General features: G+C 46.0%; 1 protein-coding gene across 2 annotated transcripts in view; it reads right to left on the reverse strand.

Moving 5' to 3' along the window:
- HADH (hydroxyacyl-CoA dehydrogenase) overlaps nt 1-23504 on the reverse strand; it is a 43699-nt gene that overhangs the window by 8353 nt on the left and 11842 nt on the right. For both annotated transcript variants that reach the window (XM_004009637.6, XM_060416809.1), the window contains exons 2-5: nt 13942-14070; nt 11594-11751; nt 6903-7029; nt 3658-3747 (exon numbers count right to left, since the gene is read on the reverse strand). In XM_004009637.6, coding sequence (XP_004009686.1) covers nt 3658-3747; nt 6903-7029; nt 11594-11751; nt 13942-14070 — 504 coding nt within the window. The remainder of the gene's footprint in view (nt 1-3657; nt 3748-6902; nt 7030-11593; nt 11752-13941; nt 14071-23504) is intronic.

Genomic DNA, 23504 nt, shown 5'->3' on the forward strand with positions numbered 1-23504 from the left:
GCTCCTGGGTCACTCTGCTCACCTGCCTGCATACTGCAGCCCAGAGCCATTCCTCCTTTCACGCTGGGCCACCTGAGACCACCCCTAACCTACCTCCCAGGACACAGAGATGCACAAAAGAGCTTTATCTGCCTAACCAAGACTATATTCATAGATTATGCTGATTTATTAATAATAACCAGGGCAAACCTGTTTTTTAACTTTAAAAAGTTTACTGCAGAAATTCAGGACAAGGTAGGGTACCTGACTACAGGAGGCCACACCATACACAAGGTTAGAAATCAGAAAGTAGCCTGGGAAAAATATTTTCTCCAATATATGGGGTGTTCATATACTGTTACAAGGCTGCTCTGGTGGCTCAGTGATAGAGAATCTGCCTGCCAATGCAGGAGACATGGGTTCAGTCCCTGGGTTGGAAGATCCCCTGGAGAAGGAAACAGCAGCCCACTCCAGTATTCCTGCCTAGGAAACCCCATGGACAGAGAAACCTTGTAGCCTACAGTCCTCGGGGTTGCAAAAGAGTCGGACACAGCTTAGTGCCTAAACAACAAAAAATCGAAGAAACATTCAGTAAAACAAAATAGCACGTTACCAGTAAGGTTACTGGCAAGGGGCTTTTTCCCCATTATGATATTCAATGCTGTTGAAGATACACAGAGATACTCTCATAACACTGGAATGTAAAGAGACGCGGCCCTTTGATAAAGCAATTTAACTTCGCGTACTCATACACCTTCCATTTTTCATATACCTTCACTTATTGATTAAACACACTTTATTTACTGTACTTATTGTAGAGCAGGAATTGTTTGTCCTAAGAACTTTACAAATAGTCATTCACTTATCTCTCACAGTAACCCTGTGAGGTAAGTTCTACTGTTGCCTCTGTGCGAGGGAGAGGATACCGAGGCACAGGGAGGTGACGAGACACGCCCAAGGTTACACATCCAGTAAGGGCCAAAGCCAGGATGTGAGCCCAGGCGGGCTGCTTTGCCTGTGAAGTCTTCCTATGAAGAAAGATAAGTTTAGGCGCACTGAGGTCATTCTTCTCTGTTGAGCGTTACTAAGCTACAATCCTGGAGGCCAAATCCACGTCTATGTGTGAATCAAGTTTCAGCGGAGCAGACGCACATCGCTCCTTGCAGGTATGGCCCGTGCTGCTTTCCTGTTACAGAGCCCAGCCGTCGCAGCGCAGTTTGCACACCCTAGAACACTACTATCTGGTCCCTGACAGGAAAGTCTGCTGACGTTTGTTCTGTGTGATTTCCTCTAGTATCTGGATGCCACACCAAGGGCCTGAATAACTGACCCTGAGAGCGAGTCAGGGTCTAAAAGTCTCCCTGAATGCCTAAGGTAGCACCTAAAAGGAGAGTCCTGCAATGCCGTAGCAAGACCAATTTCATGAGACCACGGTTCCCAGGCCTGCCCCTGCCATGGCTATCCCGACGGAAACATGGATCATCGCTCTCATGAATTAATGACTTTGCTGCTAAAGACCACCCCTGGCTCATTCCTGCACTCTCATTTCACATCTAGCTTCTCATCTGCTGCACACTCACGTCTTTTCTCACACAATGGCTACTTTTTGCCGTGAACAAAGCAAAAACTGGTAACAAAGTACAACCATACCCTCTGGTTATTAATGTGATATATATTTTTTTAATCCAGAAGATTTAAAACCATAAAACTAAGCCAACAAAAAATGAGTGTTAAAAAATGAGATTCCCTAATATAACACTGCTAAGTCACATCAGTCGTGTCCAACTCTGTGTGACCCCATAGACAGCAGCCCACCAGGCTCCCGTCCCTGGGATTCTCCAGGCGAGAACACTGGAATGGGTTGCCATTTCTTTCTCCAATGCATGAAAGTGAAAAGTGAAAGTGAAGTCGCTCAGTCGTGTCTGACTCTTCATGACTCTATGGACTGCAGCCTACCAGGCTCCTCCACCCATGGGATTTTCCAGGCAAGAGTACTGGAGTGGGTTGCCATTGCCTTCTCCTAATATAACACTACAGTCCTGGAATTCAGGGGACTGGCCTATTTAAGTCTGCTCTCTGGCTATTGGGGTCCATGTTGACAGATGACTTATTCAGATGATTCATAAACAACTGAAGTTTTCATGGATTAATTCAATACTGTGAGTTCAAACTTGAGAGTATTTTGGAAAGTAAAAGTATGCTATGAGAAGAACCACAATGATATTTAAAAGATTACAGTCAACTAGCTATTCCACACCTGGGTATATATCTGAAAAAACCAAAAACACTAATTCAAAAAGATATGTGCGCCCCACTGTTCACTGCCAAGAAATGAAAACAACCCAAGTGCCCATCAACAGACAACTGGCTTAAGGAGACGTGGCATATATACAATGGAATACTACTCAGCCATATAAAAAAGAATGAAATCCTGCCATCTGCAGCAACAGGGATGGACCTGGAGACTACTGTGCTAAGTAAAATAAGTCAGACAGAGAAAGACAACTCCTGTACATCACTTACATGTGGAATCTAAAAAATACAACAAAGTAACAAACAGAACAAAAGAGCAGACTCACAGACACAGAGACCGAATTAGCCGGACTGCAAGGAGATCCAACCAGCCCATCCTAAAGGAGATCAGCCCTGGGTGTTCACTGGAAGGAATGATGCTGAAACTGAAACTCCAGTACTTTGGCCACCTCATGCGAAGAGCTGACTCATTGGAAAAGACTCTGATGCTGGGAGGGATTGGGGGCAGGAGGAGAAGGGGACGACAGAGGATGAGATGGCTGGATGGCGTCACTGACTCAATGGACATGAGTTTGAGTGAACTCTGGGAGTTGGTGATAGACAGGGAGGCCTGGCGTGCTGCGATTCATGGGGTCGCAAGGAGTCTGAACTGAACTGATGGGGCGGGGGTGGGGTATGGACAATATAGGGGTGAGAGTGGGAGATACAAACTAATAGAGGTAAGACAGGTCAAGGAGGCATTATTTCACAACATGGGGAATACAGCCAATAGTTTGTAATAACTGTAAATGCAGAGTAACCTTTAAAAATTACATTAAAAAATAAAAACTTTAAAAGTGTAAAAAATTAAATTATGGTCAAAAAGATAAATGACGTATTTACAAATAACTGGGCTTTCCGGTGGCTCAGTCAGTAAAGAATCTGCCTGCAATGCAGGAGACCGCCTGAAACGTAGGAGACACAACCCCCTCCAGTATTCTTGCCTGGGAAGTCCCATGGACGGAGGAGCCTGGCAGACCACAGCTCATGGAGTCACAAGGGTCGGACACGACAGTGACTAAACCACCAACCAGCATAGAAATTTGTAAGGGCACCCTGGGACACAGTTGTCCTTACAGAAACACTACCAAGTCATGCAGAAGTGCCGCTCCTAAACTTGGGGGAAACTAAACAAGAACCACAGCAGAGACTGAAGGTAATCGGAGCAAAGCAGGTGAGAGCACCAGGGATAATCTTACAATCACCAGGACTCCTTGCTAGATGCAGCTCGCCCTTTACAGCCTGCAGGCCGACCTGCCGGAAGAGCTCTCCTCTCCCACATCAGCCTACAGCAAGAGAATCCCTCCTGGCGTAAGTCAGAATCCCTCCTGGCGTAAGTCAGAGTCCCAGGAAAATCACCCCCTCCCCAGGCCACCCATACGCTACCTTGCAAGCAACAGGATGCTTCCCCAGGGCTCTGCTGAAGTCTAGCAGAGATTCAAACGTCTTCTGGCTGGTCATTGGTGTTTTAATGACCTGGAAAGACAAAGCAGAGAAGAATTATAACCATAAAGTCGGCAAACAATTTCAATAGTACAGTTCAAGGAAACATTGAGAAAAAACGGCCACACAGGTGACAAAAATTTTAGTTTCATAAAAGAAGGATCTCAAGCCAGAAACAGAATATCCACTTCAAGACACTGGACTGTCACAGAACACACAAAATCAAGGCTAAAAAAACTGATATAAATGTGTGCACATGTGTGTAGGAAGTTTTACAGACTTTGTCACTGAGACTTGGGTTCAAACCCCAATCACACCACTTACCAGCTCTGTGACTCTGGGAATGTTTCTAGAAACTGAAATAACATTGAAATCACTCTACCTATCCTCAAGGAGCTGAGGTGAGAATGGAATTAGATTAGGAAGTAAAGCATTAAGGGCAGCTCCAAGGAAATGCTCAGTAAATGCTGGCTCTTTTTAGGGTTTTACTCGCCACTGTTAATGAGTTCAGGGAAGTAACTGGAAGTCTACTAGAGGACAATGCTTGCCTTTAACACACTCTGCATGACGACTCACCTTCTCTTAGTCCAAAGATGAACAGAAGGAGCCCCAGGAAAACTGAGTGATGCGCCCAGGCCACCAAGGTCCTGTGGACTCTGAGGGGGCCCTGTAACCCCCTATTACTCCACCCTCTCCCACACAGATGCCCCAAAGGCCAACAGCTCTCTCTGCCTCAGAATAGGCTCATCCCAGAGGGAGGCCTTCATACCCAGCAAACGCACGGCTATGGCTGGGGTGTGCCACCTGCCCGAACCCCGGGAAGGCCTAGGCCACCCCCCGACTCTCTCTGTGAGGTACACGGCAAGAGCATGCCTGCTGCCCTGCTCACAGTGGGCTGCAGGGCTCGACAGGGGTCGGCACCGGGCACACCTGGCAGTCAGCTCGCAGGAAAGAGCTCGCCTGTCAGGAATTCGATTTCAGCAAATGAGGAGACCAGATGAATTTATATAAGTTAAATATATAATTTAAATGCCAGTTAAAGGATTTCAATGAGAGTCAAAGCCAACAGGCTTGGCTTCTACAGCAGACCCTTTATGTAAGCTCAGGTGAGTCAAATCAACCCCTGGTGCCTCACCTTTCGCATAGGAAATAGGGATGACGATATCTGACACATCCTCTCTCTTCTAAGAGGGCTGTGCGGGGTAATGAGATAGTGTCTGTGCAGGATGGAAAGCGCTATATAAATGAAGGGACTCATCAGCATTATCATTCATGCTTTAATGTGGTCACAGCTTGGGATGTGCTGGTATGCTATGGCACGAAGGGAAGCTGATGAGGGAAAACAGACAAAAGGCGCCATTAGGAGGGGGTTGAGGACGGCATGATACTGCTCTGCAGGCACCACAAATCAAACAGCTACCCGAGGATTATTCAAGAGGAAGCGGAAACATCACCTCCATCAGGACCAAACAGACTGGGCTGTGACAAGGGCTGCGAGTCAGGGAATTTTAAAAATAATTTGGTGACTTAAAGGAGTCAACAGTGAAGAGTTTTGTTTTGTTTTTAACAGGACGAATGCATATTTATTCACTCATCCAACAAACAATGTGCTGCAGATATTCTGTTCTGACACAGGGTCTGAAAAATTACACATATACACATACGAATGTGCCCAGTCCCAAGTAAAGGAAAGGAGCCACTCAACTTACAGTTCATTTTGGTGTTTACCACCAGGGACATACACTCGAATGCTCGAGTTAAAGAATAAAAGGTGCATAAAGAAGAGCACTTTTAGAAAACATTTTCTAGAAAATGTTAACATTTGTCAAACATTAACTGTTAATAATCAATGTACCCTATTTCCAAAGACACATATGGACATTATCAGGTAAATGCAGTGGAAAACAGTAGTAGAGTTGGAATATGTCCTTATCTTCAAAACACGTACGTACATGATATAGTGACCGAAAGCGTGGAAGATTGCATTTCACTCCCTCGCTCTCTCCTGCACTAGGAAAAACGCTTTCTTCTATTCCCTGTGCCCCTTTAGTCCCTCAGCTTCTTCAAACACAGCCTTAGAGACTGGCAATAAATTAGAAGAAGCCAAGAAGCAATGACAGCGGAAGAGAGAACTCCTATCCTAGGATGGTTCAGAGTAGCCCCTGAAAGAAAACTGTCAGGAAACTTAGTCATCCTTAAACTAGATGCCAATGCTTACAGAGGGGAGGGGCTGAGCATCAGGAGGTGGCAGAAACAAGGGGACGCCGGAGGGAAGGGGGCCTGGAGAAGGCAGCAGTGGAAGACCACATCTCCTCTCTCTCCCAGGGAGCCCTGGCTAGTCTCTGGAGGTCTGCCTGGATCCTCAGCCCCCACACTTCGCACGGCAATAACTCCTCAACCTCAGTACAAATGCTATTTAATAGAAGCTGCTCCTCAGACCCTGTAATTAGCCCCCCTATAAAAGGCAAGTTGCCGCATTTCACTGCAAATTATCTACTGTGACTCCACCTCCCTTGTACCTGAGTATTGAGTAAGCAAGCGGCGGTAGCAGCCCAATAGCCCTCCCTGGCCACCTCCCTCCACCTCCCGGGGCTGAGGTCAGGAGGTTCGAGGCTATGAGGAGCCGCTTTATAGCTCTGGTCACAACACAGAGGAGCTGTGCCTCCTGTGGGGACAGTACAAAGGCCCTGTCACCGGAGCTGACACCAGTGTGGCCCAACAGTGGACAGTGCAATACAGCCGCTCCGGGAGGACACCAGGCTTCTAATAAAATCCCCCATTCAGCCTGGACAAGACAGCATGAACGCGTGTGGTTCTCCCCTCCGTGGGCTCATCAGGCCAGTGGTCTTCAGTACCACCTTCCCAATCTGATGCTTCTCTCTGCACTGCTCATCAGCTTACAAATGATGATATTCCACACAGGTAACAGCCCTCCTGTACACCACTGGTCAAAAGAGAGGTCTGCAGAGAAATAAAGCCCAGGGGCCTTCCTAGATATTAGGTGCTGTTTCTTCCTTTGGCTCTGAAAGGAGACTCTGGCTAGAGAAACCCAAGCACAAGCACAAGTAACCTGCCAACCTCCCACTAAAATCCGTGGAGTGCAACCCCGGGGGCAGGGCAGGTGCCACTCAGAAGCAGGGCCGAGAGCAGGCAGAGCAAGCCCGCATGCACAAGCAGACCCCACCGACCTCCACAAGCTTCATCAAAGGCACTGGGTTGAAGAAATGGAGCCCGGCGAATCGGTCTTGTCTGGTGGTGGAATTGGCTAGGCTTGTGATCTGCAAAGAGGAAGTGTTGCTGGCAAAGATTGTGTGTCTGTGGAGAGAAAGACATTGGAGTGTTGGAATGAGTCCCATCTTTGGAAACAGTCAGGGAAAAGACACAACTTCATTAACATTAGGGTGAAATCAAGTGATCTACTTCATTTAAATTCTGAAATTTTAAATTTAAAAGTTACTTGCTCCAAAAGTCTGCTTAGTCTTTGTTAATTCTTCCTCAATTTTAGGCAACAAAATGTCTCCTGGCTGCTTGCACTATTTAGTTTACATGGTACAGGAAGAACATAAGGAGGCAATGACGTCAGTCACAAGATGAAACTGCGCGTGAGCAAACGCTGAGGAAAGACAGGATGCATCGCAGACGCTCAAAGTAAACAAAAACTGTGAAGAAACACCTGACTCCTCCGTGAGAAACATCTGACATGAACGAAAATCATCTCCCCTCAAATGAAAAGCTTTGCTTTCCCACTCATTGGGAATTAAAATGAAAACAGAAGGAAACCAACATGGTCCAAAAGAAGTTTTAAGGTCACACTGGTAGGATTGGGGAAGGAAGGATACATGTGGACACGTGATAAACACAGTTCAACGCATTCTTATTGTAGTGAAAGTGTCAGTCACTCGGTCGTGTCCAACTCTTTGCAACCCCGTACAATGCAGCCCACCAGGTTCCTCTGTCCATGGGATTCTCCAGGCAAGAATAGTGGAGTGGGTTTCCACTCCAACCATTTCCTTCTCCAGGGGATCTTCCCGACCCAGGGATCAAACCCAGGTCTCCTGAATTACAGGAAGAGTTTTTACCATCTGAGCCACCAGGGAAGCCCTATTCTTATTATAAAATCTCCTTAAAAAGCAGTACCATCTTCTTTTGTGTATATAAAATATTATTAATTTTAAAAACTCTATACTGATTTCAACAAAACTTAATTTTTAAAGACCTCAGTAAAGTGGGGTGCCAAAGGCATGACAGGCAAATCTTTAGAGATGGGCACGACTTATCAGCTTTCCTACAGCACCACCTTGTGGGTAAACATACACGAAACAGCCCAACTCTACTAACAACCACCACCACAAGGGCTTGGCCACAGCACAGGAAGGGCAGTGGTCCCTTACGAAGATTAGGGTGTTCCTGCTTGCCCAAAAGGCAGTACTGTAATCTGTCTGAAATCAGGAGCGAGTGGGAGGGGAGAAGAAGGGAAGGGAGAAGAAACCAGTAATCTGGGAAGAGCAGAGAAGAGTGAGGTGAAAGCAGCTGGTGTGCTGGTGGTGTACACTGGTACAGCCATGCGATGGAATACTACTCAGCCACCAAAAAAGGAGAAAATCATGCCATCCGCTGCTACGTGGATGGACCTAGAGATTATCACACTGAGTGAAGTCAGTCAGAGAAAGACAAACATCACGTGGCATCACTTCCATGTGGAACCTAAGCTAGACACAAATGAACCAATCTATGAAACTAACAGAATCATGGGCAGAGAGTGCAGACCAGTGGTTGTCAAGGGGCAGGGGTTTGGGAGAGGGACAGAATGGGAGCTTGGGGTTAGAGACGTGAGATTCTATACAGAGGATGGATAAACAGCACGGTGCCACGGTACAGCACAGAGCACTATACTCAGTACCCTATGATAAACCATACTGGAAGAGAATGCATGTGTAACTGAGTCACTGAGCTATACAGCAGAAATCAAACACTGTAAATGAACCATGCTGCTGCTTCTTAGTTGCTTCAGTCCTGTCCAACTGTGCAACCCTATGGACTGCCAGGCTCCTATGCCCATGGGGATGCTCCTGGCAAGAATACTAGAGTGTGTTGCCATGCCCTCTTCCAGGGGATCTTCCCAAACCAGGGATCAAACCCGGGTCTTCTGCAATGCAGGCAGATTCTTTACCACTGAGCTGGTACACTTCAATTTAAAAACACTGGCCAATTTCATGAGTAGGATTCCACTGTATGTATGTATCACATCTTCCTTATCCTTTCCTCTGTCAATGGATATTCAGGTTGCTTCCATGTCTTGGCTATTGTAAATAGTGCTGCAATGAACACTGAGGTGCATGTATCTTTTGAATTATGGTTTGCTCCGGATATATACCCAGGAGTGGAATTGCTGGATCATATGGTAGCTCTATTTTTAGTTATTTAAGGAACCTCCAAACTGTTCTAGAATCCTCCTGCCAATGTAGGAGAAACAGGAGATGGGGGTCCAATTCCTGGGTTGGGATGATCCCCTGGAGGAGGAAATGGCAACACACTCCAGCATGCTTGCTGGGAGAATCCCATGGACAGAGGAGCCTGGTGGGCTACAGCCCATGGGGCTGCAAAAAGTCAGACACGACTGAAGGGACGGAGCATGCGTACTGTTCTCCATAGTGGTTGTACCTGTTTACATTCCTAGAACAGTGCAAGAGGGTTCCCTCTTCTCCACATTCTCTCCAGCACTGACTGTGCAGATTTTTTGACGATGGCCATTCTGACTAGTGATACCTCACTGTAGTTTTAATTTGCATTTCTCTAATAATTAGTGATGCTGAGCAGCTTTTCATGTGCCTTTTGGCCATGTGTATCTTTTTCTGAGAAACGTCTGTTTAGATCTTTTGCCTATTTTCTCATTGGGTTGAATGGTTTTTTGATATTGGGCTTCATGAGTTGTCGTCCCTCGTAGCTCAGTCGGTAAAGAATCTTCCTGCAGTATAGGAGACCCGGGTTCGATCCCTGGGTCGGGAAGATCCCCTGGAGAAGGAAATGGCAACCCACTCTAGTATCCTTGCCTGGAAAATCTCCTGGACAGAACAGGAGCCTGGTGGGCTGCAGTCCATGGGGTCACAAAGGGTTGGACACGATAACATCTTATGGAAGTACTTTTTCCTCATTCTGAGGGTTGTCTTTTCATTTTGTTTATGCTTTCCTTTGCAATGCAAAACGTTTTACATTTAATTAGGTCCCTTTTGTTTATTTTTGTTTTTATTTTCATTACTCTAGGAGGTGGATCAAAAAAGATCTTGCTGTGATTTATAGATCAACAGAATAGGACAGAAAGCCCAGAGAAAAACCTATGCACCAACGGTCACTTAATTCATGACAGAGGAGGCAAAAATATACAGTGGAGAAAAGACAGTCTCTTCAATAAGTGGTGCTGGGGAAACTGGATAGCTACATGTAAAAGAATAAAATTAGAACGCTGTATGCAAAAATAAACTAAAAATGGATTAAAGACCTAAATGTAAGGCCAGATACAATAAAACTCTTAGAGGAAAACAGGGGCATAACACTCTCCTACATAAACAGCACTTCACTTTTAAAGCACAGAACAGTGGCCTTTCTCAACAACTTCCAAGTTGGCCAATTTAAAGGCCAGGCAAAGGGGCTTCTTAAAAAAAAAAACAAAAAAACCTTTTTAGCCAACATTCCTAACCAAGACAGTCTGGTTTCTGTCACATGGTGCGACAGCCCCTAAGAGAAGTGAAGTTGCTCAGTCATGTGTGACTCTTTGTGATCCCATGGACTGTAGTCCTACCAGGCTCCTCCATCTGAGGAATTTTCCAGGCAAGGGATTGGAGTGGGTTGCCGTTTCCTTCTCCAGGGGATCTTCCCAACCCAGGGATTGAACCCAGGTCTTCTGCATTACAGGTGGACGCTTTACCCTCTGAGCCACCAGGGAAGCCTGTAAAGTACGTGAGCATGCTGATCAGCTGAATGATGCATAGGGGACAGAAAGACAGGCCTTTCCTCTTTGTCAGGGTCACCAGACCACACTGCCCTAAGGGCTGTCAGGCCAGCAGGCCAGTATGCAAGTGTCTCTCTTTAGCCACTGCTCGCTGGTGGCTGCCTAAGAATTCCTGTTGTCACATAATCTTAATCTTTGAGTCCCAATCAAGACGGGTGACGCCTTTCCAAGCAAACCACAAGATGAGCATGAATGAACACGTCAGGGGTCAACATCGCCAGGAGCCGCAGGCAGAACTAGCGCTGCACACGTGCGTGGCTCGCTGATGCCACACAGACAGTCCTGAGCCAGGGGCCCTGCGTCCGACCTGCACGAGGCTAGCTCTCCTCGCCCACCCTTTGCCAGGAAGCTGGGTAACAACTCCGTGCTCCTTAAAGGACCCCAACTGTTTTGACTTAACTCACAGAAGACTCAAAGCAGGATGACCCTGGAAAACCATGGGAACAGAAGGCATTCCCTTCAATTACATTATCTGTTGGTTTCATCCAAAAGAGGGGACACACCAAATTGCTCTGAGGTTGCTTAGCAGACGTCTAGGGACGTGACCGAGTGCCTCCACCCTCTGGCCTGGGAGGGGCCGTGACGCAGACGCTGCAAGAGACCAAGACCTGTCCCTGGATGGGCCCTCCAATTCACGTAGGAAAAACTCTACCCTCCTCTGGGGACAAGGACCAGATTCAGGGCAGCCCACACCTCAGGAAGCAAACTGGGGGTGGAGGATGGAGAATAAAGGAAACAGTGTTGGCTCTTCCGGAAACAACTATAGAGTAATAAAAAGAAGTCTTAGTGTCAGGAGACTCCTTCCCAGGAGGAAAGCCCAAGCGCCAGGAAGGGAGCCCCCAGCACCAACGAGGTCTCCCAGAGATCACGTACTCGGCGGCAAACTTGTCCAGCCTCTTGAACAGCTCGTTCTTCACCTGCAGATTCTCTACGATGGCCTCCACCACCAAGTCTGTGCTGTGCACCACGGACGCTGCATCTGTGCTGGTCGATATGCTGCTCAGGGTCTTCGCCACAAACTCATCAGCACCCTAATGCCGCGGGGGAAGGAGAAGAGAATGGTCACTGGGCTCGCTGGAAAATGCTTGATGCGCTGCAGAGCGGGGAGCAGGAGGGCGAGGACAGGACAGGACACCCCAGGCAACCTGAACGTGCTCTGGAATCCTGAGAAATAAACTCTCTACGTCTCTTCTTAGGGTAGATGGCATCTCAATGTGCTTCTGGACCCTAGGGCAAGAATCAATCTGTAAACAATCCCAAGTGCTGGTCAGCATACTGTCGTGTGTCAGGCATAACCCTTAGCCAGCTCTGCTCAGGTTACTGCTTGTTCACAGCATTGGTATTGGCCTGTTCTATCTGCTCCATGTCAACAAACAGCTGCGTACTGTTCCACGACAGCACAGGCTTGAAGCCTGTGATCTGTCTTCCAGAAAAGGGTAAAAGTGGTGCTCAGCCCCACCCACGAGTCTGAGAGGTGGTGCTGACTATTCCCCTCCAGCAGGAGGCAGGGAAGAGCTGCCAGACTCAGCAGTTGTTTATCAACTAAAAATCACCCATCATGTGCAGGCAACTGGTGGTTCAAGAGCACATGCCAGACACAGCCTCTGCCCTAGGAGAGCGTACAGTCCTGTCTTTTCCTCATTTGTACCTGCAGGTTTCCACAAACAGATCTCAATCAGGGCAAAGACAGGTGGTCCCCTTATTAGCTGCCATTTTACTTCAAGATATAATTTGCCCATGAGGATTCAAAGCAGTCCAGCAAAGGCATCCAAAATCATCAAGGAATAAACAATTCTCAGAGCTGTTCAAATGGTATGTGGCAGTCTGGGTGGCAGGGGAGTTTAGGGGAAAGTAGCTACATGTATATGTGTGGTGGAGTCCCTTTGCTGGCCACCACAAATTATCACAACATTGTTAATCGGCTATATTCCAATATAAGATAAAAAGTTTAAAAAAACTATCAGAGCTGATCAATAGAAACGTCATGCAAGATGATAGCTGATTTTAAATTTCTTTTGGCTGCATTTTAACACGTGAAAACAGGTAAAACTTAGTTTTATTTAAGCCTAAGATATCTAAGCTACTATCATTCCAACACGTAGTCAATATAGAGATGTCTTGTGTTCTTTCTCTACTCAGTCTTTGAAATCTGATGTCTGTTTTACAATGCACCTCTGTTTGGACTAGCCACAGTTAAAGTGCTCAGCAGCCACTTGTAGCCCGTGGCGATGAATACAGTTTATGAATACAGAGCTAGATGAATACAGTTTATGTCAACTCAGCAAGCGGAAGCTGACCCTTCAAGCATGTCCCTGGCAGAGGTGGGAAACTCCAGGAGACCAGACTCCTGAGGAGTGACCGGTCAGGAGCGAAGCATCTTGAGAACAGATGCCACCTTTTTACCCTCAAGGTGGGGCCCAGAGCCTCGGCCCAAAGGGGACAACTGGCAGAAGTGTGCACAGTAAACAAGTGAGAATGCAGGTTATTTGGGTCCAATCACTCTGTCCTTGCTTCCCCTCGGCCTTCTTCAATCCCACCTGACCAGACCCTTGTCATAACATGCTCCTCTCTATCGCGACCAGTGAGGAGAGTTTAACCTGCTGTGACACATACTGCTCAGATTTCTTTAGGGAGAACATAAAATGATCTCCTCTCCTGCTCCTCTGATTTTTAAAAAGGTGACTAGATTTTAAGAAGATGCAAACCCAAATCACAATGAGATACCACTTCATACCTCCTATGATGGCTGTTACAAAAATAACACTAATAATTGTAGGCGAGGATGTGGAGAAACTGGAACCTCTGTACATTACTTGTAGGCATGTAAAATGGTCCAGCCATTGAGGAAGACAGTTGGGTGGCTCCCCGGCAAAACTAAACCTAGGATTGCTATATGACCCAGTGATTGCACTGCTAGGTATAGTGAAAGAAGTGAAAAGAGGGACGTGAACAGACAGCACACTCACGGTCACTACGGCACCATTCACAATAGCGAAAAGGCGAAAAGAACCAACAGTACGGCTATTTACTTCTCCTGCTCTGTTATCAGTCCCCGTGGAATATTCAGTGATTATGTTACTATACTGGCCTAAAGTTAGGCCTGTTTTATTGGCCTCAAGTTTCAATTCAAACATTTAAAAAGCAAGCACAGGCCAGAACCCCCTCACAAATGTGAAGTGGTCAGAGAACCGGTCTTGAAGATAATGACGACAAGAAATCACCTTGGGGTTTTCTGCAAACTTCTTCTTGGCCACTTTCCGAAGACTTTCCTCAATTCCCTTTCTAGATTTTGCCAGGATGTCCTCCGTTTGATCCACCAACACTACTGTGTGGCCAGTTGCTGCAGCAACCTAGAAAAAAAAAATTTAAAAAAAAGGCAAGAAAACATAAAATTTTAAAAAAATTAGTAGATAGGAATTCTCTGTGGTCCAGTGGTTAGGACTTGGCACTCTCACAGCTAGGGCCTGGGTTCAGTTCCTAGTTGGGGAACTAAGATCCTGCAAGCTGCTCAGCGCAGCCAAAACAAACAAATAAAACCCAAGAGAGTTTCATATTCTACATGAACACTAGCACTATTCTACTCAAAATGCCACACAAACATGATAATAAGCCAACAGTAATTAAACACACACTTCTTCTCAGGCACTGCTTTAAGTGCTTAACATGGATGACGACAATTCTCAAAACAGCCTTACAAGAAGATCAAGAGATGGGCCCACAGTCACACAACAGGTGTCTGGAAACGGGTATGTGGAGAGGGCTCGTGCCCCACGCACCTAAGCTTTCCTTCCCAGTGTCTGACAGTCTGGCACTGGCCAGGCAGAGGGTACCTGTGTGACCAGCCCCAATAAAGATTCTTGGCTCTGCATCTCTAATGAGCACCCCTGGTAGACATTTCACAGGACCTGTCGTAACTCGCTGCTGGAGGAATTAAGTGTGTCCTGTGCGGCATCAGCAGGAGAGGACTCAAGAAGCTGGCCCCTGGTTTCCTCCAGACCGTGCCCCATGTGACTTTCCCCTTTGCTGATTCTGTTCCGTGCCCTTTTGCTATAAAAAATTATAGCCATGATGATGACTATATGCTGGTCCTGGGCTTCCCTGGTGGCTCAGATGTTAAGGAATCTATCTGCAATGCGGGAGACCCTGTGTTAGGAAGATTCCCTGGAGAAGAAAATGGCAACCCACTCTAGTATTCTGGAGAATTCCATGGACAGAGGAGCCTGGGAGGCTACAGTCCATGGGGTCACAAACAGGCAGACAGGACTGAGCAACTGAGAGAGGTGAGATGAGAAAGTCATGAAATCTGGAGCAGGGGGGCGAATTTGGTGGGGAACCCTAACATAGAAAATAAGAAAACAGATCTCAGATTTCAGATGCATCTAATGATGAAACTGAACTGCTCAGAGAGAGGCAGCCCTGAGGAGCAACAGCTGAAGGGAGGTATGATGACTACTGGTGGGGTACTTTGTCCAAAAGGGGGCAAGCAGAGGTGCTGGCTCGGGGACCTTCCATTTTTGTCTCAGCTCCTCTGTGTGGCAGTCCCTCTGGAATAACACAACTGATTTTCACCTTCCTCTTAACCTCTGACCTAGCTCATCCTTTGAACAGGCCAAATGGGATTCCTCAGATTCCTCCCTGCCCAGTCCCAGTACGCTCTCCCTCACTTCCACTTCCAACATCACTCAGCCTTTTTTTGCCCTCAGGGGCTTGGGGAGGAAAATTCAAGCACTTTGGGAACAAGAGAAAAAGCTGAAGGCAACAGAAACAAAGAAAGACAGCAGAGGTACTTTGCCGGTGGTTCAGCGGCTAGGACTCTGTGCTTCCACTGCAGGAGGCACATGTTCAAACCCAGGTTCAGGAACTAAGATCTCAGAAGCTATAGCGAGTGGCCAAAGAAATAAAAAGGGAAAGTTAAAGCAGTGTCCTTTTGTTTTGAAACTTTAAAATCCCACTGAGAAAACACGGGAGGAAAAAAAACACTCAACAATACAAAGCTCTGTATGTCAGATGTCAAAGAAAATAAAAGCCGCACGGTGAAGAACTCCGTCAGGAATCAGGTCTCAGAAGGCTGGGTACACCTTCTGTACCCAGAAGGAGGAGTACACCTGGAAGATGCCATTCTCCCAAAGAGTAAGGCATTAGCCTTAAAGAGGTGGAGGGGAGCCAGTGAGGGAGGGGGCATCGTGCCATCTCCCTAGAAAGCCCCGTGCAGAGTTACTGTAATCGTGTGTGACTGTGACAGTCCCGGCATCTTTGGTTATGTTGCAGATAAGCTATAACGCCATCCCCTTAAGATTACCTTTTTAAAAAACTGCAAACAGAACCAATCCAAGACATGAAGCAACCCTCAAAAATTCAAGTGAACCAAGAGAGACTTACAAGAACACTAAAATTCAACTGGGAAAATACGTGGCCAAGAAGTATTTTCAGCCTAAATGAGGACTTATCCAGTGTCCTCTGATAAACAAGCCCAGCTCCCCCACCCTCACTCCCGCCCATAAGGAGACACTGGGCAATTCAGTCATTGCTTTTCTTCATCCCGCGTCTGCATGGGCACCCTGGAGATGGTACAGTATGCAGACACCAACCAAAATCAGCTATTAAATCAAAGCCCTCTAGGCAACCTTCTAGAAGACCAAACTGCACATGTCAAATGACCCATGTCAAAGCTACTGTGTGTGCAAAATGTCTGTTTACTTTCCCAAATCAACCAGAATATACAGGAGTGCAAGGAGGGGCCCAGTCTCACAAAGGTAGCAGACAGACCTTCCCAGCGTGTCACTGAGCACATCCTTACTCTGCAAAACGTCCCTCAGCCCCACAGCGCCTCATTGGTCTTTACAGAGGCTGCTCTTGTAGGAACTTAGCTTAACTGTTTTCCCTAACTCAACTGCCTCAAACATTTTCTACAATTTTGGGACCTTCAAAATGCCTAGACTAGTACTTCTGGTCTAGTGAGAAAGCAATAATTGTATACTCTAAATGGTTATCCCTTTAAATACTTTCTACTTCAGCTTTCCTTATCTTGGTTTACTCATAAAGTTTCAATAAAATACAAAGGAAATCTTATGGTATTGCTATTCCACAGGCAGAAAAAGATATTCTAGTTTAAACTCAAAGTAGACATGGCTAGTGGGGAATTTCCTGGCAGTCCAGCAGTTAGGATTTGGGGCAGATTTCACGGCCATGGCCTTTGTTCAAACCCTGGTCAGGGAACAGAGATCTCACAAGCTGCATGGCCTGGCCAAACAAACTACAATAATAACAACACCCCACCCAAAGGGGACACAATGAAGACTGAATGGAGAAAATATAGGTGAAAAGATACACTTAAATTCTTGAAATATTATCCATTTTATGATGAAGTTCTTGGTTGCATAGCAATAACCTACCATTTCAGCACAACTTCAAGTAATTTCAATGAAAGCAGTATTTTCATTCTACCCACCTGTAGACAGCAACCCAATCCAACCTAAAGAACTTCCCTTAGAATCATTTGTTTGCAGACATACCCGAGAGGCACAAGGTTGGCAGCATCTTGAGGGTAACTTCCTGTCCTATTCATCTTCACAAACCCAGTGCCTGGTCCATGGTGGTGAGAGGGTAACAGGCAGGAAGACCAGGGGTCTCCAAACAGAGGAAACAGGCTGCAAGTGTCAGACATTTTTTTGCCTCTCTTAAGCGGTAAGAGGAAACAAACAAGTGTTAGCTTTTTTCCCCTTCTCTACACAAATTTAAAAAGAGGTTGCTTTTAAAATTCTGTGTTGTCATGACAACACATGGTTCCACCTGCACTTAACTTTTCTCAAGCCTTGAGCTAACCAAAGCGTTTTTCCTATGGAAATATTTGTCTTAAGCTACATTAATGAACTGTGTATCTACATTGCCTAATGGCCCCAGACAACTCACCTTGTGCCAGTGTTATGCCAAAATGCATGTTGTGGGTGAGGGGCTTGGTGCCAGTCTCTGAGTTTTGAGACGTTTCCTTTCTCCAATTAGCAGACTGCTGCTGCTGCTGCTGCTGCTGCTAAGTCGCTTTAGTCTTAGTCGTGTCCGACTCCTAGCGACCCCATGGACTGCAGCCTACCAGGCTCCCCCATCCATGGGATTTTCCAGGCAAGAGTACTGGAGTGGGTTGCCATTGCCTTCTCCAGCAGACTGCTAGTAGCTATATAACATCCGGCTAAAGACTGGCAGGGGGGCACTTTTTCTGCCCCCTTCTGGTGTCTATGTCAGAAGCTTTCTCTATCTCTTTTATACTTTAATAAAACTTTATTACACAGAAGCTCTGAGCAATCAAGCCTCGTCACTGGCCCCAGATAGAATTCTTCTTCTCCAGAGGCCAAGAATCCTAGCGTCTTTCATGGCTCAACAACAACCTTTCAGTGGGCACTCAATGCATATTTGCTGGAAAGTAAATGAACAAACAAACCACAGGTAGCCACTGCCTGGTATGTATCAGATACCTGACATTTCCATGGGATGAGTCCAGTGCTCTGATTTTATTCATCTCCTCCAAGTGGGGTTGGTATTCCTCCCTACCGTTATGGGCTATCATCAAGACAGAGTGAGGATGCAGGCAGCCTGTCGCTTGTCCCCATGCAATCCATGTCAGACCTGAAAGGTGCGTGACTGCCTCCCAGACTGGCTCAACAAGCAGATGCAACCTTAAGCACGGCCAGTAGTTAGATCTTCACTCATAGCTTCAGCTACATGCTGGTATGAAGGCTAAAGCCAGAAAAAACATAACAAGAAGTGCTGTGTTTTTCTTGGAAGCCAAGTAATTGTACTGGGATACACAAACAATCTGGAAGGGGAAAGTCTTCAAATAGTTTGGGTGAAAAAAATGCAGATGATTACAGAAGGTTTTACACCAAATGACCAAGGGCCACACAAAAACTTTGGCTTCTCTGAGGTGAGCACTCTTGCCCCACCACCCCAACACCTGAGCTCCCCTGGGGTAGAGAGGAACCGCCTTACTGCAGCATGCTGGGCACAGCTCTGCATTCATTCCCATCACTACTGCTGCCTCCTCCCGACTCAACCACCACGCAGGGCCTGTTCCAGGCCCCAGGATAAGGTGATGAACAAAACAAATCCCCTGCTCTCAGAGAGCTTTCACTCCTCATAAATTATCCTACTTGGTCTTTATAATAGCCTTTGGGGGAGGCACTGTTAACAGTAAGCGAACAAAGCCTGGACGTGAGGGGCTTTGAAGCTAGGCCTACCTGTATGCCGAGCTCACATGCTGGCTGTTGACCCTGCACGGCATGGCTGGGTCCAAGGGAAGCAGTCTGAAACAGCTCTGAACTGGGCTAGAGTCAGACTCTGGAGCCTACCAACTAGGAGACAGAAAAATTCCTTAACTCTCAAAGGCTGTCTCCTAATGTAAAATTGGAGCAGAAGAGTTGTTGAGAGGATCAAAAGAGTTAATACATGTTGAGAGGATTAAAACAGTTAACACAGTAGAATTGTTGAGAGGATTAAGAGTTAAAGAACATGTGATATGCTAGGCACCCAGAACAGTGCCCAGGATATCACAACAGCTTAATGATTTTATTCTAGGCAGGCCCCTTCTTCCTTCTGTAAGGGTCCAAGGCTTAATAATAGATCCAGGTACTGCCTCTAAAGGAATATATTTTACTTTGCCTTTGAAATTATATCTTCGGATCTCACGACTTGCCCCCTTTCTGGTTTTCATTTTCAGGTTTTCTTTTCTGTGTCCCTAACAGGTTAGGAACCCTCTTCATTTAAAAAGAACGTTAAAAAGGCAGGGGAACACCCACAAACTTCCTTAGCCACCTGAAGCTGACCTTTGTTTCACTACAGAAGCCCTTTAATCGCGGGGGGACACAGCTGTCTGCGGAGCACCAGCTCTGCTGAATGCAGGAACACCTCAAATGTCTTGCAAGCGTTAAAGCCAATGCCTGTTCTTTGGCCTCATCTACTTTTCCAACCCCTACAAACTGCCAGCTAAGCCTTCCTTTTTGAAGTTCTCCGATTTCTTATCTCTATCTGTTCCTTTTAGCCATATTAATTCTCTCAATCTTCTCAAAGTTATCTTTCAAGGTTCTGCCTTCAGTATTCTTCTCCTGTGTCTTTACATCTTTTCTTTCTGGAACCTTAACCATTCTCATAACTCCAGCTAGGCGTGACACCAGCACATTCTGTCCTAAGCTAGTCTATGCCACGTGCGTTATGCTAGGTCGCTTCAGTCGTGTCCAACTCTGTGACCCCATGGACCGCAGCCCGCAAGGCTCCACTATCCATGGGATTCTCCAGGCAAGCATACTGAAGTGGGCTACCAGGCCCTCCTCCAGGGGATCTTCCCAACCCAGGGATAGAACCTGTGTCTCTTATGTCTCCTACATTGGCAGGAGGGTTCGTCACCACTGAGCCACCTGGGAAGCCTGCAGTCAATACCTTGTGACCCTAAAACCAGTTCTCCTGACCTCCATTAATGTTACCACTATCCTGAGGGTCACAAGAGTTGCTGGACAACACTTTTTTCTTAACCTCCGCCCTAATTACATCCAAAGAAGTTCTATCCATCATTTAAGGCCCATTTCAAAAGCTACCCTCCCCAAACCAATGTCCTTTTTCTTGTTTTAAACCTTAGAGGTAGACTTTCACTGCTGTTACTAGGCTGCTTGACACCAGTCAACGGTGCCATGTGGTCTCTGCTCTTGGATCTGACTCCCTTAGTGGCGACAATGATCTGGCCCTTAAGTCCCCTGCCACTCATCACCTGTACGTGGTCTTGTCCGGTAACTCACTGCTCAATACCAGGTGCCAAGAGCAAGGTGGCCAAAGCCTGGGCCTTCCCCCAGCCCCGTCACACTACTCCTTGAGCTGCTTCCCGGCTCCACAACCCCGCCCTGAGGTTCCCTCCCTCAAAAAGCACCTCCGCCTCACTGAGGCCAGCCCGTAATCGAACAGAGAGGCCCTCTCTCCCTCCGTGAATGCTCTCTCAACCTCTAGCACAGGCAGTCGCTTCTTTGTGCTCTACTGATGTACAGATATAGCAGGTCCTTCCTGCAGGACCCTAAATATAGGAAAAAAACCAGTGTGGAGCTGGTGAGAGTCACAGCTACCAATGATCACTCAGTTATGTTAACAGCAGCCCAAACCCCAGGACATGAATATAAGAGAGAAATAAGAAACAAGTGGTTGTAAGCGATTTCAAGTTGTAAAAATCTCACGAATTTTAGAACAAAGGTCATAAACCAAGGACGATGTAGGAGAAATTCCAGATGTGAAAGATAAATCAGACATGGAAAAGTTAACTAACACCAGCTTTGGATGATGAACTCAAAATACTGAAGGACAGCTAGAGACCTTTGCAAAAGACCTGCCACATCGTCCACTTCTTCAGAATCCGAAGTAGCTGTTACCACAAAGCCCAACACAGGGTATTTCTGTCATACTCCGAACTTCAGTCCAACCAAAATTTCCAGTAAACGCAAATTTCATATACATATATGTAGTGCAGTTACATACATACGCCTTTTTTTAAACTCATACTTTTTAATGTCCCTTTTTCCTTACCTAAGAAGATATCTTATGTATCTGTAACATCATATTTTAAGTGTCTAAAGGCCGTATCTTAAGGTAAAGTATTTAACCCACTGAAACTTTTATCTGTCTCAGGTGACATCCCAGATACGGCAAGCAGGCCATCTGTGCCTTCATGACAGTTAGCTGCTCACACTTGCGCCTCCTGTGGACGGTGAGCAATCCTAGAGCAACAACCACACCTTACCTCTCACCCACCTCAATGTCTAGCACAAAGGTACACTTAATCTTCATGAAAAGAATGCGTGAACAATAGATCTAGTTTTTAAAAGCTTCAATTTGTGAACTATCTTAGGAATAAGTTCTCAAGAAATCATGACTGGTTTTGCTATTAGAAACTCGTTATAATATCTCTATTATTTTGGTGGGCAGATCAACCATTTTCTGGCATTGGTGGTGGAGATGCCAGGCAAAAGGGTAACTAGAGGGCAACTGCCGTGTAATATGACCACCTCTGTACTTTCAAAACTGGATTTATGCTTAATTTCCTCCAGCATGTCAATGTGTCCTGTACCATTTATCAAATGGGCTGTGCGCAAAGAGACACGCAGACCCTGTGTGTGTCCATCTGTGAGGGACATGTGTGAGCCAGGGCAGGGATGGTGGCAGACACACAACACAGGTTTCCCTCCAATGTAGCTTCCTTCTCTGTCATAGCAGGGAGAGGGTGAGAGGCACCTTAGTTTCTCAACTACTGCAAGGTCAGAGAGAGGGAAAATTACTTACTGTTCAGCTTTATTAGCTACAGATAGTCGAGACCATCGATTACTAGAGCAGGAAAATCAGTGCAACTGCTTTCAGGCTTTTCAGCCCTGAAATTATGCCTCCTAAGAAAGTATACAGAAGAGTAATACATAAAGCACAGGTCAGGGGAGAGGGGTTTGGGAACCACCAAGGAACCGCTCTGAGCTCCTAACCCTAAAGTCCATTAGAGTGTAGTGTTAAAAACCTCTGATCTGTAAAGTAATTAGCCTCCAACTAAAATTAAAAAAAAAAAAACAACACACCTCTGATCTATTCAGAGATGGCTATTATTTTAAAAAAAGAAACAAAAACAAAAAACATAAAATAAGTGTTAGCGAAGATATGGAGAAACTGGAACTCCTGCACACTGCTGATGCAGTCCCTGTGGAATATGCTATTAGAGTTTCTCAAAACACTAAAAATAATTACCATATTATCCAGGAATTCCACTTCTGGGTATATATCCAAAAGAACTCTAACACAGACCTAGAAGCAACACTCTAACACAGCTGCAGACCATGTTCATGGTAGCATCCCCAACAGCCAAAAGGTGGGAGCAGCCCAAGTGTCCACTGATGGATGAACGGGCAGACAAAATGTGCCACAGACATGCCATGGAATACGACTCCACGAAAAATATCCCGATGTAACATTATTCCTCAGAGAGGAAAGAAGTTCTGACACAAGCTACAACACAGTGAACCTTTAAGGTTTTTAGATGAAATAAAGCAGTCACAAAGGGACAAACACTGAGTGATTTCTCTCATACGAAGAATCTAGAACAGTCTGATTCATAGAGACTGAAAGTAGAAGCATGGCTGCCAGGGGCTGGGGGAGGGAGAGATGGGAAATTATCATGTAACGGGCATGTACTTAAATGCCACTGAACTGTACATTTTTTATGTGCATATTTTCAGTTTTATTAGATAAATGCCAAAGCATTTCCCAAATAGTTACACTAATCTATTGACACATTCCCACCAACAACAGGAAATATGAACTTCCTGTTGCTCCATATCCTTCCCAACACTTTATCAGATTTTTCAAATTTTTCCAAGCTGATGTGTGTGTATAGTATTTATTTGTAGTTTTATTTTAATTGTAGGTTAATTACTTTACAATATTGTAGTGTTTTTTGCCATACACTGACATGACTCAGGCATGGGTGTACATGTGTCCCCCATCCTGAAACCCTCTCCCACCTCCCTCCCCAACCCATCCCTCTGGGTCATCCCAGTGCACCAGCCCTGAGCACCCTGTCTCATGCCTTGAACCTGGACTGGCGATCCATTTCACATATGATACTATACATGCTTAAATGGTATTCTCTCAGATCATCCCATCCTCGCCTTCTCCCACAGAGTCCAATAGACTGTTCTATACATCTGTGTCTCTTTTGCTGTCTCGCATACAGGGTTATCATTACCATCTTTCTAAATGCCATATATATATATGTGTGTGTGTG

The sequence above is a fragment of the Ovis aries genome, chromosome 6, assembly GCF_016772045.2.
Source record: "Ovis aries strain OAR_USU_Benz2616 breed Rambouillet chromosome 6, ARS-UI_Ramb_v3.0, whole genome shotgun sequence".
Taxonomy (NCBI): domain Eukaryota; kingdom Metazoa; phylum Chordata; class Mammalia; order Artiodactyla; family Bovidae; genus Ovis; species Ovis aries.